The sequence below is a fragment of the Rhineura floridana genome, chromosome 16, assembly GCF_030035675.1.
Source record: "Rhineura floridana isolate rRhiFlo1 chromosome 16, rRhiFlo1.hap2, whole genome shotgun sequence".
Taxonomy (NCBI): domain Eukaryota; kingdom Metazoa; phylum Chordata; class Lepidosauria; order Squamata; family Rhineuridae; genus Rhineura; species Rhineura floridana.
Genome location: NC_084495.1, coordinates 11222539 through 11240586, shown reverse-complemented (window position 1 = coordinate 11240586; position 18048 = coordinate 11222539). Strand labels below are relative to the sequence as shown.

General features: G+C 42.5%; 1 protein-coding gene across 5 annotated transcripts in view; it reads right to left on the bottom strand.

Annotated features, from left to right (window-relative positions):
- Positions 1 to 16558, bottom strand: part of AMMECR1 (AMMECR nuclear protein 1) — a 179688-nt gene extending 163130 nt beyond the window's left edge. For 3 of the 5 annotated variants that reach the window (XR_009759274.1, XM_061598343.1, XM_061598344.1), the window contains exon 1: positions 16355 to 16557. Coding sequence is in view for 4 of the 5 variants with exons in the window: in XM_061598343.1 (XP_061454327.1) it covers positions 16355 to 16553 (199 nt within the window). In the remaining variant the exon portion in view is untranslated. Of the gene's footprint in view, positions 1 to 16354 lie in introns of all 5 variants that reach the window. The other 2 variants (XM_061598341.1, XM_061598342.1) reach the window with 2 other exon arrangements.
- Between the last annotated feature and the right edge of the window lie 1490 nt (positions 16559 to 18048).

Below are 18048 nucleotides of genomic sequence, written 5' to 3'. Positions count from 1 at the left end.
TGATAAAACATTTTTGTATGCAGCTTTGGCTAATGTAATATACACATTTCTCTAAGCAATTTCTCCTAATATACTGCATTTTTGAATGTTATTTTCACTAATATAATGCATTTTTATGCACACTTCCCCCTAATACAGGGTTACTTAACCTGTGCTCAATGGACTCCTAAGGGGTTCATGGACAGGCTTCAGTGGATCTGTGAAATGGGTGCAAAACCCCCCACCAAACCAGTTTCCAATGCAATAAAAGTAATTATATTTATTAATTTACTTATGGGGGTACATAGCTTTCATCAGATTGTCAAAGGGATTTGTGACCCAAAAAAGGTTAAGAACCGTTACTCTAATATACATATTTTTGTAGACATTGTTTGTTTGAAGAACTACCTTGCAAAAGTTGGATAAATTGTAAAGGATTGCAGTGTTTAAGTTCTTGTATTGTTTCAAAAAGTGTGAAGTTGATAGATTCAGCTTTAACCACAAACTGAATTGAATTTCTCCCCCATCCTTATGGCCAGGAAACATCATCTATGTCACACTGAGTTCCTGATGGAAGAAAGGTAGGATATAAATGTACCAAGCAAACAAGTAAATAAATAAACTAGAGTGTCTCTATTTTCATCTGAAAAATGTTGGAGAGTGTGTATGTACATTCATGTATGTGTATGAGATAGATTATAGATAGATAAAAATTTGCTAAGGATCACATTTCACACATCCTATGAAATGGGCTTTAATCCATGAAACCTTATGCTGTCATAAAAGCCTTTTAAAGTGCCACAAGATTCGGCTGCAACTTTTTTTGTTGCTGTTGCAGTGGGCCATCAGGGCTACCCATTTGAAACCTGACTTTTCCATAACATCTGCTGCCTTTAAGAATGAGAAATGGCTAAGGAATATATTAAGTTTTCATTCTGATGAACAGTTACCAAGTGATAGGTCTTCAGAATGGCATTTGATTTTGAGTCCGCTAGTAACTAATGGAGAAATAGCAGAAAATGAATTCCTGTGGGAACCCATTTGACATTCACATGAATAACAGATGAGTGCATTACCATCCTTGCTGATGAAATGAATGGGAAATGAATTCATAATGATTAGACATTTAAAATAACACATTATCTAAAAATATGTGCGGTCTGGCATTAAATAACAAGGCAGCAATTCAGTTGCAGAGCTCTGAAGAAAGTGAAATGAAATGGCAGGAAAACCAAATAATGGACTTTGGTCATTTATCACAGCTTCTTTAATAGCTTGCTAATCATACCAGCAAAAAATGGATAGGCAAGTCCCTGAAATGTACAGATCAATCTTTTCTTTCTTTTTGCTTCAACAAAGGAGATGCTGGGTGGAGAGAATGAAGGCTTATATGGAACATAAAGGCATTACTGTTTAGATTACTACAATGCACTCTATGTGGGGCTTCCCTTGCATTTGATCTGGAAGCTGCAGATAGTACAGAATGCTGCAGCCAGAATAATACCTCTGCTCAGAGATCTGCACTGGTTGCTGATTTATTACTGGCCCAAGTTCAAGGTGTAATTATTAGTAAATAAAGCCTTTAACAGGATGGAACCAGTCTACTTGCGGGATAGCCTAACCCAATATGTGTCCACTCAACTGCTTTGATCTGTGGTACTGGGACTGTGCCACATAATACTCGTTCTACACTCATAAGAAGTCAATCTTTTAATGTCACTCCCTGCCTATTGACATTAGGCAGGTGCCTTCGCTGTACTCTTTGTGGTGCCTTGTTTAAAACATTTTTGCGTTTAAAGCTGAAGCCATCAAATTAGCACTTTCTGAAACAAGATGAGAACCAAAACACAGCTATCCTTTGAGATTTGCACTTATCTAAATTTACAGAATTCATACGTTAAGGGAAAATATACCAAAAACAAATATATTAGTAAAATATATTAGCTGTGTTTCGGTTCTCATATTGTTTCAGAAAGTGCAGATTTGATAAATTCGGCTTGAAATGAGAACTGAATAGAATTTCTCACCCATCCATAGCTAGTAGTCATTGAAAGTTTTAACCTCCATTAATTTGTCTATTATGCTGAACATGCATTGAGATGGGGATTAGATCTGGAGAGGTTGGCAATGACATTTCCTCTGGAAGTTAGCAGCGAAAATGGCTTCTTTGAATTAACATTGCCTCACTCTCTTGCTACGTGCTACATAAATGCATATGTAGCATTGTAGATGTACGCTAAATAAAATGCAATTGACTTTCTGCATTCCCATGTTGAGTCAAGCAAGACCCATGATGGATTTCCTGAAGGTACCAAAGGGGAGTCCTTTGGCCATTTTCATTAGTGAATAGCTTTTCTCTGTGGGGAAATGGCCGAAATGGCCCGAGGTACTGGGATTCCTGTGGATTTTGTGTCAGTGGTGGGATATGGAAATAGTGGTTAATGATGACACCGTTTGGCTCCATGCAGGTTCCTTGTGTATGACAGTGCTGGTCTTCTGGAAAATATGTTTTTCATTTGCTTCAGAGAGTGACATATAATTGCTTCTATTTAAAAACTTTGCCTTTGCAGCTTTTCTGTGGAGGAAACATCAACTGATTGCAATGCAAATGTTGGCCAAAAATAATAGAATGAAATCCGATGAACATAAATTGTAAAATGTAATTTGGAAAAGGCCAAATGTATAAAATGCCCAGTGGGAGATAATGGGCTGGGCTGGAGCCTTGTTGAGAAGTATTTGGGGGAAAGTATTTGGCTAATAATGATCAGACTCCAAAGAGTAATAGGTTACTGTTGGAGAAACAGACAAAGACTGGTTTGTGTCAAATGCTGCCACGTGTTGGAGATATGCACACAGCACTCTTTAACATTAGCTAGGCATGTATATGGTCCAGTGTTCTCATCACATTTTCAACAGAGTATGAAAGAAACAAAGCTGAAAGAGAGCCAATGTGCTATTAAATCTTATTCTTGCCTGTGATAGAATGGTCAGTACCTAAACCAGCCGTGGGGAACCTGTGGCATCCCAGATGTTGTTGGACTTCAGCTTCCATCAGCTGTGCTGGCTGGGGCTGATGCAAGGTGGAGTCCAGCAACAACATCTGGAGGACCACAGGTTCCCCATCCCCGACCTAAACTATCCCAGGCAGAGATGCTCCACTACAGAGCATGCCTTCTGCATATATAACACAGTTCCTGTGTTTCTAAATCTTTCATTGAGGACCTTTGCAAAAAGTGATTCCAGAGCCACCTGAGGCAGACTGTTCTGCTGCTGTGCTGTTTGAAGAACTGGGAAACTTTTATTATTTATTTGTTTATTTTATTGAATGTATATCCTACCCTTTTACTTCTTGTTATGAAATTTCCATAAACAGATAGGTAAGTATGCATATTTGTAACCATTAAAAAAGTTAAAAGTTAAATTAAAAACTTAAGTTTGTCAGTACATGAGGGGTTGTTTTCAGTTAGGTCTTACTCAGAGTAGTCCCTTTTAAATGAACGAACCTAAATTAGTCGTATCTGTTAACTTGGGTGGATGTACGCTAAACAGGGCTAGCACTGACTACCACCTGAGGTTCCCATCATCACATTCCTTCAAGATTCCATACATCACCTGGAATTCCTTCATGAGGGAGAGAAAGGGAACAAATGCTGTTGGGGGCCTTATATATCTATATATATTTCAGCTGAGCACGTGGCATGTAGGGTTGCCAGGTTCAGGGCCTGAGAGACTGATCCTGTATCTTTAGGAGAAGAGAAAGTCAGCCAAGTGCAGGTGTTCTTGCAACACTGTAATAGGAAAAATCACAAGGTGGAATTCTCCCTTCTCCTGCACAACTTTTAAAGATACAGAAGACCTCCTGGTTGCCAGGCCCAGTCTCCAAGAGGTCTTCTGTATCTTTAATGCGATTCTCATTTTGAGTTATAGTAATCAGCAGTACCTTATTGCCAGAAGTTTTGCTTATTGGGAAGGGCCAGAGCTCACTGGTAGAATGCCTCCTTTGCACTCAGTGACAGAGCATTTGCTTTTCATGCAGAACGTCCTAGGATCAATCCTTGGCATCTCCAGGTAGGGTTGAGAATAGGATGGGCAAATATGGCAAGTTTGGTTTCTCTCAGTTTCTGATTTTTCAGTTCTCCACATTTCCGTATCAGCTTACAGGTTTGTTTGTTTTTAAGTCCTCATGAAAATTCATTGCAATTTTAGATGGAATTTCTCCTTCTCTGCACATGTTTGTAGGCCAGTTTTCCTTATATATATAATTTTTGCAAAGTGGTTTAACTTCATTTCATGAATATATGCATTTTGGTGCACACTTTACCCCAGTTTCTGCATTTTTATCCTTGTTACTCGGCTGAAGAACTGCATTGTAACATTTGGATACACACAAATTTTGTAGGATGGCGGAGTTTCAATTTGTGTATAGTTTCCAAAATTAGGTAAGTTTGCCTTTAAATGCAAGCTGAATAAAATTTCTCCCCCATCCCTAACTGGGAGAGACCCCTGCCTGAAATCCTGGAGAATCACTGCCAGTCTGTGCAGATAATACTAAGCTAGACGGACCACTGCTCTGACTCAGTATAAGGCAGTTTCTTACATTTCTAATGAGAACCAATGAAAAGAGACAGGAACCATTTCAGTCTACCTGCCCCCCTCTATCTCTGACTTTTGGGTTGCAAAGCAGACTTGCACTGAGAGACCTACAGATTGAAACTGGAGTCACATCCACACACCATACATTTGAAGCATAATTAAAGCACACTGCTTCTCCCCCAAAGAATCCTGGGCTACAACCCAGGACTAGGGAACATTTGGCCCTCCACATGTTGCTGAACAACAACTTCTATCAGCCCCAGCAAGCATGAACAATGGCCATGGATTATGGGAGTTTCAGTTCAGCAACTTCTGGAGGGTCAAAGCTTCTCCCCTCAAAACACAAACCTGACGTATGGGGCCAAGTTGAAGGTTCTAGTTTTGGTGTCCAAAGCCCTACACAACTTGGGACCAGAATACCTGAAAGATCATCTTACCCCTTATATACCCAGTCGATGACAGCATTCTGCAGGTGAGGGCCTCCTGCAGATACCATCTTATCAGGAGGTCTGCTCCACATAACATAGGAAGCAGACCTTTAGGGTAGTGGCACCTTCCCTTTGGAATTCCCTCCCCTTAAATATTAGACAGAAGCCATCTCTGTTATCTTTTCAGTGCCTACTGAAGACCTTCCTCTTTCAACAAGCCTTTTAAATGGAGACCTTATCCCAGTCTGCATCTGGGCTGGAACAGTTTTTAAAGATTTTTTTAAAGTTTTAAAAAAATGTTTTTAAGATGTTTTGTTTTAATGTTTTAAAGTCTTTTGTTTTTAAATATGTTTTTAAAGTTTTTTTAGTGTTTTTGTTTGCTGTCTTGGGCTCCTTCTGGGAGAGGAAAAGAGGAAGAGGAAGACAAACAAGAAATGGATTGATTCCATAAAAGAAGCCACAGACCTGAACTTACAAGATCTGAACAGGGTGGTTTGTAACACATGCTGTTGGCGGTCGCTGATTCATAGGGTCGCCATAAGTCATATTCGACTTGAAGGCACATAACAATAACAAAATAAATTCAGTAGATAAATAAATAAATGTAGGCATTCAGGGAAGGAGCTGCAGTCATCAGAGACGGTAAAACAGAATGAAGAAAGTACTTTAAGTGAGCAGGAGCAGTAAGCAAAGAAAGGTTGCAGCATTTGGGACTTTTTAGTTTAGGGACATGAAGGGTAAGAGGGGACATGACAGAAGTGCACAAAATGATGCATGGCATGGAGAGAGTGGATACAGAAACGTTTCTCTCTTATAACACTAGAACTCATGGACATCCAATGAAGCTGAATGTTGAAAGATTCAGGACAGACAAAAGAAAGGACTTCTTTACTCAGTGTATTGCTAAACTATGGAACTTACTCCTACAGGAAGCAGTGATGGTCACCAAATGGGATGGCTTTAAAAGAGGGTTAGACAAATTCATGGAGGATAAGGCTGCTAGCCACAATGGCTATACTCTGCCATGGTCAAAGGCAGTATGCTTCTGAATACCAGTTAATAGAAACCATAGGATGGGAGAATGCTGTTGCGCTCAGCAGGGCCGGCTCCAGGCATGCCGGGGCCCTTGGGCATCAGGTTGCCCTGGGCCCTGATGTGTGATGGGAGCGCGAGCGGGTCACGTGTGCCCCCCATGCCCCCACCTACCTTTCTCCTGTCTTTTACCATTGCCCTTAATGAAGATGGTGGCCGCGGTTTCCCTAAGGGGATGAAGCCTCTGCCGCCATCTTTGTTGATGGCACGTGTGCATGCTACACGAGCACATCTCTGCCATCAACTAAGATGGCGGCCGCGGCTTCAGTACCTTAGGGCAGCCTTTCCCAACCAGTGTGCCTCCAGATGTTGTTGGGCCACAACTCCCATCTTTCCTGGCCATTGGCAGTGCTGGCTGAGGCTGACGGGAGTTGTGGTCCAACAACATCTGGAGCAGAGCTTGGAAAAGTTACTTTTTTGAACTACAGCTCCCATCAGCCCCAGCTAGCATGGCCACTGGATTGGGCTGATGGGAGTTGTAGTTCAAAAAAGTAACTTTTCCAAGCTCTGATCTGGAGGCACACTGGTTGGGAAAGGCTGTCTTAGGGAAACTGCGCCTGCCATCTTCATTAAGGGCAATGGTAAAAGACAGGAGACAGGTAGGTGAGGCAAGGGAATGGCGGGCAGGCGGATGGTACCGTGGATTGCAGATTGTGGATTACGGAAGGGGAGCAGAGGGCCCCTTGGGCCCCTCAGGGGCTCCTGTAGTTCCAGGGCCCTTGGGTCAGTGCCCCACCTGGCCGCCCTTTAGAACTGGCCCTGGTGCTCAGATACTGCTTGCAGGCTTCCCACAGGCTTCTGACTGGCCAGTAGGAGAACCAGAATCTGGACTAGATGGGCCACTGGCCTGATCCTGCAGGCTCTTCTGATGTTCTTATGTAATGGAAAAGCAGAACAAATAGCAGATAAGAAATCAGAGCAGAGAGAGGCAACATGGTGTACTCCAGATGTTGTTAGGCTTCAGCTACCATCAAGCCCAGCCAACATAGCCAATGGTGATGCGAGTTGTAGGCCACATCCATACCAGGCATTTATTCCACTTTAAACAGTTCATGGCTTCCCCCAAAGAATCCTGGAAAGTGTAGTTTGAGAAGAGTGCCTACTGGGAGGAAGGGTGGGATATAAATCTAATAAATAAATAAAATGAAATAAAATAAAGGGTGCTGAGAGACATTATTAGACTCCTGTTCCCCTGACAGAGCTCCAACAGCCAGAGTGGTTTAACACTCAGCCCCTCTTCTGAGAATTCTGGGGATTGTAGCTCTGTGAGGGGATTAAAGTCTCTTAACAACTCTCAGCACCCTTCACAAACTACACTTCCCAGGATTCTTTGGGGAAGCCATGACTGTTTAAAGTGGAATAAACGCCTGGTATGGATGTAGCTGTAGTCCAGCAACACCTGGAGGACCACCCCTGGCTTTGGGGATACTACTGTATGTGGATTAATCATGGCAATCTGGGTCCTGATACGTAACTGTATCTCCTGGATGCCTTGTCACAAGAATTAGGCCACATCATCTACCTTTTCAGTGCAGTTAGCAAAATTCATTGCATGTGTCAGGCCTGACTTGTTAGAAATGAGATGTGCCACTTTCTTTACATTTGGGAGTACGCTTAATTGAATTCAGTGGGATTTACTCTTGAGTAAACATTCTAGGGATGGGGGAGAAATTCAGTTCCATTTGGATTGAACACCAAATCTACCAAATTCCAAAAACAATAGAAGTGAAACAGAGCCATCCTTCGAAATTTGCACTTACCTGAATTTTGCAACCCAGTTCTCCAACCAATGTTTGCAAAAAATACATATAGAAGGGAAATGTGGGCCCAACAGTGAACATATTAGAGAAAATAACATACAAAAATGCATTATATTAGGAGAAACTGCTTGCATAAAGGTGTGGATTAGTCAAAACGGCATACAAAATGTGTTGATTAGGAGAAATTAGCACTAAAACTCTGAAGAATTTTCATGAGGATTAAACAGAACTCACAAACTCCCGCAGAAATGCAAAGAACTGAATTTAAAATTAGAAAAAAATAGAAACTGTACAAACTGAAACTGACAGATCCTCCCACCCCTAAAATATGTATAGGATTACACTATTAATGCCCTACAGAGATTCACCCTCCTCCTCCTCTCCCTCCCTTTCTCCCGCCCTCCCTCTCTCACACACACTGATTGGATGTGCTATTTATGCCCTCAAACACTGTTTGTCTAATTCTAATGCACTAGGTACCGCAAAGTTTATAAAAGAACTTTAAATTGGCTAACTGACCACCCTGGACTGAAGCTAGCCCAGGGGTTCTTAACTTGTGGTCCACGGGTGCAAAAACAAAACACCAATTCCCAATGCAATAAAATAAATTCTATGCAAAATTTTGTGTGTATGTGTTTATATGCATTTTTCTGGGGAGGGGGGTCCATAGTTTTCATCAGATTCTCAAAGGGATCCAAAAAACATTAAGAACCACTGCACTAGCCTAAAAAGTATCAGAGCCTGCCTCATCATCATTGTGCGATCTTTGTGACTATTTATAGTAATCAAGACATCATTTGTCAGGATAAAATTTGACTTTGTCTCATGGGATATTAACAGGATAGATGAGGCTATGTGCAGAAGTCTGAAAAGGCACCCGCTTAGGTATGCTTTGATTCCCTCTAGTGGTGTGAAACAGGAAGGCTACTCCAGCTTAGCTGACAGGAAACGTGTCACAGCTACAGCAGCCAACTTGGTGCACGCTCATTGATTTCTGTGCACATTAATCATTGGGATGGCTTTCATTTTAAGCTGCTTATCACGGTGGCATGGCAGCAATTTCTGATTTTTGCAATTAATTGCACCAACATAAATGAGTGACTAATTTAACCAGACTAAATCAAATAATGATCCCTTTGGTTTCAGGGGATGGGTAGTCACTAATCTTGCCCAGGGAGCCTGGCTATTTTAACAGCATGGTAAGGGAGGTGGAGAGGGAGACAGAGGCCACAGCTCAGATCTTTGCACGTCAAACCAAGTGCAACCCCCCTCCCCCACTCAGCCAGCAAGCATAATCTCTCTCACTTAACCACCTCCTGGACTCTGCCCTGCCACCAACTAAGGGACACTCACCCAAGCAAACATTTCCTCCTGAGATGCAAAAATTCCCTAGGTAATTGGTCCCATTGTCGTACTGCTCTAACAGCTTCAACACTGCAGACATTCAAGCGGCAGCTGGACAGCCATCTGTCGGGAAAGCATTGATTTGGATTCCTGCATTGAGCAGGGGGGTTGGACTTGATGGCCTTATAGGCCCCTTCCAACTCTACTATTCCATGATTTTATGATCTATGATTTTAGGAGACTCATTGGCATGGTTTGAACAACAGGAGAACAGAATCAAATGGCTGGTAGAGGTCTGGAGATGGGTAGAGATGTGACAAGGGAAGGAGACAATTGCAGTAGTCAAGATAGGTCATGACCAGGCACAGAATGAGCCAGAATTTTAGTAATGGGGACAATGAATGAAGGGCTGATTTCCCCAGTGTTGTACAAGGAGTAGCCTAGTCAAAAGAAATTATTTTTATATCCTACAATTCATCTATGGTACTCTAGGCAGCCTGCACAGGGTTCTGAGGCTGACCCAAAGCAGCTTAGCTTCATCACAGTTGCTTTATCACGTATCTGCAGATGATGCCCTAGGATGGAAAATAATATTGGAGAGAGTGGCTTGGTGGGCAAGTGTCTTAGACACAGCTGAGTTTGAGTTGCCAATCAGGTATCTCAGGACAAACACTGGGAAAACAGTTGGGACCGTAGTGCCTGACAGTAGGAGATTGGTTTGAGGTAGAGCTGGGTTATCTTCAGCATAGAAATGACAATGGAAAGCCATTGGATTTGATAAGATCATCTTAGTGCAGCATGCAGAGAGAGAACAATGCTGCGTGATGTTTGTGCTTAAACGTGTCCTTGATGCAAAAAGGGGGAGGCAGCATAGGCTTTGGCAAAGGGGCATCATTGCATGGCTTGAGGTCCAGTTTTACCTATCTACACATCCTATATTTCCACAGGGGAATGCTCTATCTCTGTTTTGCTCTGCTGAGGCTTTGCAGGCTTTGCTCCAAGCCTTCTGCTATTCTTTATCTGTGCCTTGACCCTGGGTGGTCTAATCAAATCTCTTGCCTTTCAGTAGCACCTAAAAGTGGCTCACGGTGTGGGGCAGAGCTGCTATGGTAGCTTCCCAGGAGGTGGGCTGCTGTGCGCACACCACTTTGTACTCCTTGGAGGAAAGGGGGGATATAATAATAATAATAATATGTCATCATCATTATTACAAACTCTGCCACCAAATACATTCACCTTTGTTTATTCCATTGGTTAATTACTCATCTGTATATAAATCTTGGGGAGGTTTGCAGAAACACTAAAAATATACAAATACAAATTCAAAACTTTACACAAGAAAATACCAGAACCAGCTGTAAAAACCACAACAGCAAACATTCACTTAAGACCAGCATAAACACAACAAGCTAAAATAAAAATATGCCCAACCAATCACTGTGCTCTGCAGGAGAGAGCCTCCTAAAAATGTTGTCTCTCCAGGAGGTCTGCTCCATACAATGTCTGAAGCAGGCTTTTAGTGTGGTGGCATGTACACCTTGGAACTTCATTTTGTAACGTATCAGACCAGCACCATCTCTATTGTGTTTTTGGCACCTATCGAAGACCTTCCTTTTCAGCAAGCTTTTCAAGTAGAGATTTTTATCCCACTCTGTGTCTGCACTGGACTTGAAATTGTTTTTACAGTCGATGTTTTTATTGTTGGGAAATAATAACCTATTTCAAAACCAATATGAAACTAGCAAAGATAAAATTTGGTGCAAAGATCTAATCGACCAGATATATATACCTCTAATAATTAAAAGGACTAGGAGAACAAAAAGGTTTCCACCTGGCACCTAAAAGATCATCACATAGGCACCAAGTGAGCCTTTCTGGGAAAGGCATTCCATAAACGATGCCCCACCATTGAAAACGCCCTGTCCCTGGTAACCACCCACCTTATTTTCTTAGGCAGGAGAACTGGAGATGAATGTTTGTTTCTGCTGCTCCCCACTCTGCCTCCAACTCCTACACTCATTAGTGCTGTGTCAAACTCCATCTGCCAATTTCTCAAAAGGCTTCTTCCCCTGCAAGAGGGTTCTTTTCTTCTTCCTCGTTCTCAGGGTGCTTTAGAATTTCTGCATAATTCTGTCGGGTGCAGAGTTGAGCTTACCTCATCTGAGGCATCTGAGGGTGATGAGGTGTGTTTTGCTTTCCATTTAACATCTTTCCAGCACTTTGCAGCCTCCCCAGACCCCTGCACTTTTTGATCTAAAAAAGGCCCATGGAAAGGCTTACATCATAAGGTCTTCCTCTGGGCTTTAATCAAAATGTGGGAAGCTAGGGCTACCAGGAATCTGAGACTGGTGAACTCGCTGGTCTTGTTTTTAAGAGAAGTCCTTCCTTTTGTCCTTTTTAAAAAAAACAGTAATTCTGCACTGCTTCTTTTTTTTTAATATAAAGGCCTCACTTACAAAATAAGAGTGAACAGCTGTCATGGCAGGCAACCTTCCTGCCTTCTCTTGCTTACAAGAAAACCCAGCTGAAGACACCTCGGGGTTTTCAGAAAGTGGAAGCAATTGGGAAAGCTACAGAACACAGAACATTGGAGAGATGATTTGTTGAAAGCCTGAGAAGAAAACCTCTACTCAACCCATGAGAGTATTTTCCTGCTGATGCATCCCTGACTGTAAGCATTGTTTCCTCCACCTCACTATCCTCAGGCATATTAAACGTTTCCTGGTGTGTAGCGTCAGAAGGATCTGTCAGTTTCAGTTCTTTCAGATTCTCGTTTTTCCAATCTCAAATTCAGTTCTCCACATTTCTGCAGCAAGTTGGTTTTTTGAATCCTCATGAAAGTTCTTCATTATTCTAGTACAAATTTCTCCTGCTGAACATATTTTTATATGCAGTTTTGACTAATGTACACATTTTTTGCAAGCAATTTATTCTAATATAATCCATTTTTGTCTGTTATTTTCACTAATATATTCATTTTTTATGCACACTTTCCCCTCACATATGCATTTTTATAAACATTGCTTGTTTGGAGAAATATGTTGCAACATTCCGATAAGTGTGAATTTGAAAGGATGCCTGTGTTTCAGTTCACATATTGTTTTGGAACATGCAAATTTGATAAATTCAGCTTTAAATGCAAACTGAATAGAATTCCTCCCCCAAACCTTATGGTATATAAAACAGCATTGCACTTTCTCCCTTGCTGTTCCTGTGATGTTCCCTGAATTCTCTCCTAGAATACTTATATCACACGTCTCCCTTCAAACTTTTCCTTAAAAAACCTTCTTTGTCTATGAAGCCTTTAATATAACCCCTAAATCCACATCCTCTTTTGTATATGCAACTGAACTGGACATATACTCTCCTACTTTCTGTTTACTCTTCCAACATGCCACTGAATGAACACTGGTATCTGGCAGTGGAGACCTGTGGCTCCAATGTCAGTGGGGCAGTGAAACCGCTCCACGTTTTAGGTGTAGACAGCTCCTTGAAAATTTGGAGTAAAACCCTGAGCGGATCCACTGCCCCACTGACACCAGAGCTACCAGTCTCCACTGGGTGCTTGTGTGTGTGTGAATTTGCCTCCCCTTGCCTAGTGTTTCTCCTGAATCTAATTTTAGATTGTAAGGACCTTGGGCCAGGGACACGTCTTTTGCTGTTACCCTGTGAAGCAACATCTGCATCAATAGTGCTATATCAAATCAGTCCATCAAGCAATAAAGAGAATGGTTTAATCAATTCAAAGCAAGATAATAAACCAATGGGCATGCAAATTGTTTGGCAGTTTTAATAACCCATGGTGGGGTTCTGAATAGGGAGTTTGAAAGCAATCACATAACCAGAAGTGTGGATGAATGATTACTTCTAGTTACATAACCTTTCCCTTGGGCAGAGAGGCAACTAAACACTAAGCAAGTCAGCTAGTACCACAATTGATCAACATCTTCCTCATCCTAGATTGCTGGGGCTGCTTTTGGAAAGGGTTCAAGAACTTGCATTGGTGAAAAACATGGCCGCCTGGATCTTGGTTGAGGCTAGGCAGTTGGAACATAAGACACCAATCCTAATCCAATTGTACTGGTTACTGGTGCAAACCAGCACATTTTTCTGCCCAAGACAAAGTGCTGGTTTTGAGCTTTAAAGCCCTAAAGTTTTAGATCAGGTAACCTGAAGGAACACTTACATCGACACAGGGATGGAAGAACCCACCTATTTCGGTTTCTCCTAGGTTCTCAGCCCCCCTAGTCTTAAATTCAGTTCACTCCATTTCTGTATCAGAATGCATTTTTATGCATATTTCTCCAAATACACACATTTTTGCCTAATATATGCATTTCTGCAAATCATTTTCCTTTAATATAATGCATTTTTGAATGAATTGTTTTGGTTGGTGAACCGCACCCCAAAATTCAGAGAAGTGCGAATTTTGAAGGATGTCTGTGTTTCAGTTTGTATGTTGTTTTGAAAAGTGTGAATTAGCTGGGCTTGCACTAAAAGACAAGCCAAAACAAATTTCTCCCCCATCCCCACATCCTTATGAATCTGGAGATGAAGATCTACTTCAGAGACCCTGCTTGTAGGCTCATCCGGAAGGTCAATTCAACTGGTGAACATGAAAGATGGGACCTTTTCCATGGTGGCCCCCAGGTTATGGAACTCCGTCCCCACTGAGGTGTGCATGTCTCTGATGTTACAAGGTTTTAAACATGTTGCAAAAACTTATTTATTTCAGACTATCTTTTGTTAAATGAAGCCACTGGATGCTGCTGGTTTAAATGACTGACCTATTAAAAAGTTTGTTTCATTCCGTTTATGAATCTCTTCCCACAAAACAGACTTGGGGAACCTTTGGCCCTCAAGATGTTACTGAATTACAATTCCCATAATCCCTGACTATTAGCTATGCTTGCTGGGGCTGATGGGAGTTGCAGTTCAGCAACATTTGGAGGCCCAAAGGTTCCCCACACTTGCCATAAAATATCTCAAAGTGATTACATGGAATGGATTTAATAGAATCTATGTTGCTGTTTTATTAACATTTGAATTAACTGGCCTATGCTTAACAAATATTTTAATGCTGCTGTCTTGAAATGTCTGGGTTTTCATGTTTCTAATATGTATTTTATGTTTACATGATCATGTAAGCTGCCTTGTAACTTGGGCTATGCCCCAAGACACCTATAAATAAATAAATAATATACAAACCATTCTAATTTTGTTTTGATGCTATCTTTGTGCTATCTATTTCTCCTCCTGCCCTTTCTGAGAAAGAATTCAAAAGCTTCCCCATGAGAAAGAATTCAAAAGCTTGTCTCTAGATTTTTAAACATGACCAAAAGCATCATTTGACTTTCTTGGAATTCTCCCACGGACCATTTAATATAATCTTCTGCTGCGGGACCAGCCATCAGCATCTCCTTCACAGATCAATCTACGGCAGTGGTTCCTAGACTTTTCCCTCCATGGACCACTTGAAAATTGCTGGTAGTCTTGGCAGACTACTGGATGATTTTTCTACCTTTTGCAGCCACTGTAATGCGCAGTGCTAGACGCTGTATGATTTTTAATTGTCTTTTTGCTGCTTCTTTTTATTTCCTATGAGGTATTTTCTGGAATTACAATTTGAATTATATGGAATGCAAACTGTAATACAACAGAATACAATATTAGAAATAAAAGAAGCAATGAAAAGACAATTAAAAATCAATATTTAATGCAGACATGACGTAGACCTCCTGACTGAAGCTCATGGACCACTGGTGGTCCATGGACCACAGTTTGGAAACTCCTGATCTATGGGCTGAAAGGCTACATTCCTTATCCAGCAGATGCTGGTGGGGTGCAGGGGAGTTACACACAGAAGACTATGGAGAGTGCCCTTGAATTGAGGGCGGTGGCCAGGGGAGTGGGAGAGAAGGATAGGGTGGCCATGTGTCCTACCTTATAGAGGACCACTTTGTTGGAAGGGCTGTCCCATCCAAATCCAGTTCAAAAATAAAGAACCGTAGGAAGGGAGAGCCTTGAAGTTGCCCATCAACACTCAGCAGGCTGAGCAGCTACATGGGGTAGTGACAGGATCTGAAGGAGAACATCAAATGATGAGCAGGCAGACCCTTGTGGTAGCAGGCCGCCATTCAGGGACACAGAAAGCTGCTTTGCCCCAAGTCAGGCCACTGGTCTATCTATCAGAGCACTGTCTGCGCTGACTGGCAGTGGCTCTCCGAGGTTTCTGACAGGGATCTTTCCAAGCCCTACCTGGAGAGACCAAGCACTGAACCTGGAACCTTTTTGCATGCAAAGCAGCCACTCAGGACCACTGAGCTCCAGCACACGTAGTAGAGGAATGATGGAGGAAACCTTTTGCATCTATCGTAGAAGGGCCTCTTCACATATTTCATTTTGAAGGCATAAACCTTAAGATGACTCAGATGTACACCTAAGAAATGCAATGTGCGAATGTGACAATTACATCTTTGCAAACTTGGGTCTTACACAGGCACTCTCAGGGAGGAACCAGGACTGGCTGCAGTGTCTGCCCGTGTGTACGCTCTTGTGCAAACCTGGGTTTGCTGCTGAGTAATGTGTGAAATGGCCTTAAAAAGGTATTGTTGTGTTTGCATTTTAGAGTTTAGTCTAAATCCAGCAAGGAGGCATCCAGAAAGACCGGAGCAAAGATTTCGAACCGTGTTGGTGACAATATGTCACCCCACTGCAAATCTGAAAGAGGCGTATGCTGTTCCTGTTACACTTCTTTCAATGTATTCGAGCACAAGAAGAGAAAACTCGCCTTCTTTGTATCAAAAGCAACTAAGGCAGGCAAATCACACCACGATTCTGTAAGGGTTTATAGAATGACGGTGATGGCAACAACAGAACCTGACATGCTTTTTCAGGAAAAGCTGGACCTGAACAGCTTTGGCGACGTGTGTCGTCAGTTTCCAGAATGGATAAAGGAACAGCGAGTCTAAATGTGTTACTCAGAGCTGGGAGATTTCAGGGTATGAAAATGGAGACTGGGAGCCGGAGACTGCCTGCCATGCCGACAGATCTGATCTGGAAGTGATGGATGCAAAAGGGATAAAAGAAAGAAAAAGACATTCAGCAAGCTCAATCAAACTGCCATGCAAGGCTAGCCAAAAGTGTCCATGTCCTTACCGTGTTGTGGCTGGCAGGCAATCCGTGTCTGGGAGCCTTCGGTCCCGTTAACTAGGCTCTGGGGATTTTGTTTGCAAGAGAAATTGTCCTTTATGGGATCGGAGCAGGAAAATGGAGAAATAAAGAGAAATGAACACAATGTGCAAGGCAAATAGCTGCAGTTCTTTAGCATGCTGCCTGCGTTTTTGTTGAGCTGCATCCGCAGTCGAGAGACTAGGTCCCCAAAATAGCACAGGCTGTCAAGGGCTTGCTGAAACCTGAGAAAGAACTGCCGAATGGTAAAGATCTGGATTGCTCGAGTGTACGGTTAGAACAAGAAATTGCCGGCAGGAGGAAAGCAGGATGGACTCATGTGCTCAAAAGGAGTGAAATTGCGAGTTCGCCAGTGACAGGACATGAGCTGGCCTGTGCTTCTCCCAATCCTCCCCTCTCCGCTTAACCCTTAAGAGTCCAGCCTAAAAGGAGGAGGCTAAACACACTCAAGGAACTACTCTGCTTGCCTCCGTCTCTCACATCGTTGGTTGGGTGACACATTGAATCACGGCAGCATCCTACTTCTGAGGATTCAAAGTGCTCCAGTGTGCTGACATTATGCAGAGGTCTGCACATTTTTAACCCATCAATAGCATGGCTTCCTTTTGTTCTGGCTGATTCTCTCATGGTCTCTCAGCAGCTTGACAATGAAAGGCACCCTGATGCTGAGGTTGTCAACGTTCTCTGTGTGTGTGGGGAAATGAAGTTTCTTTCTGAAGCAGCTGCTGCCTCAGGTTGCTTATCATTAGACCGGCAGCAATGCAGAAAGAATATAGATATGAAGGGGTGGGGGGAAATGCCCCAGAAGGAGAGCACCAGAGAGTTGCACATGGGGAAGGGACTAGTTGTTATATTATTTATTTATGATTAATTTCATTTATGAATTGCTTCCCATGAGGCATGCCGAAGTGATTTACAATACAATAAAACATGCACAGAACAATTGTGTATATAAAAACAATTAAAGCATGCACATGCATAAAAACAATTAAAAATATTTTGGAAAGTTGTTTGAAATGCACTTGGATACCACTTAAAACAACAGAACCACATTTTGCATGATGGCAATGGTGGCTGGTGCCCATTGGGACAGGTGGGGCAAAGGCAGGAAGGCCAGCAGTAAGTGGAGCCAGAGCCCATGACAGAGCGGTGATGAGATGTTGGAAGAAAGAGTTCTTGAACTACAGCTCCCATCATCCCTGACCGCTCATGAACATTGGCCTTGCTGGATGGAGATCATGGAGGTTGTAGTCCAACAGCATCTGGGGACCCAAGCATGGGTGTCTGCAGGAGTTTTCCCAGGGGTGGTAGTGGCCAAGGCAAATACTATGAATTGCCTGGGAGACGGCAAGTGTTTCACAAAACAAATGAGGAGGATAGTGCCTGCACATTTTGCCTCGTATCTCAGGTTTTACAAATGCTAGAGGGAAAAAAAGAATGAAGCTGGGAATTGGGGGACTGTGGTTCATCTGGAGGGGGATTCCCCCTCTTGCCCCCCTTTCCTCCCTCCCGTGTGTGGCCATGACAACAAGCAGCTGTGTAGTCCTGCCGGGTTGCTCTGGGACATCGTCCCAGACATTGTTTTGGAGCCAGCCCCCTCCTGCCATAAGTCATGATCGACTTGAAGGCACGTAACAACAAGAAGTTATGAGCAGTTATGT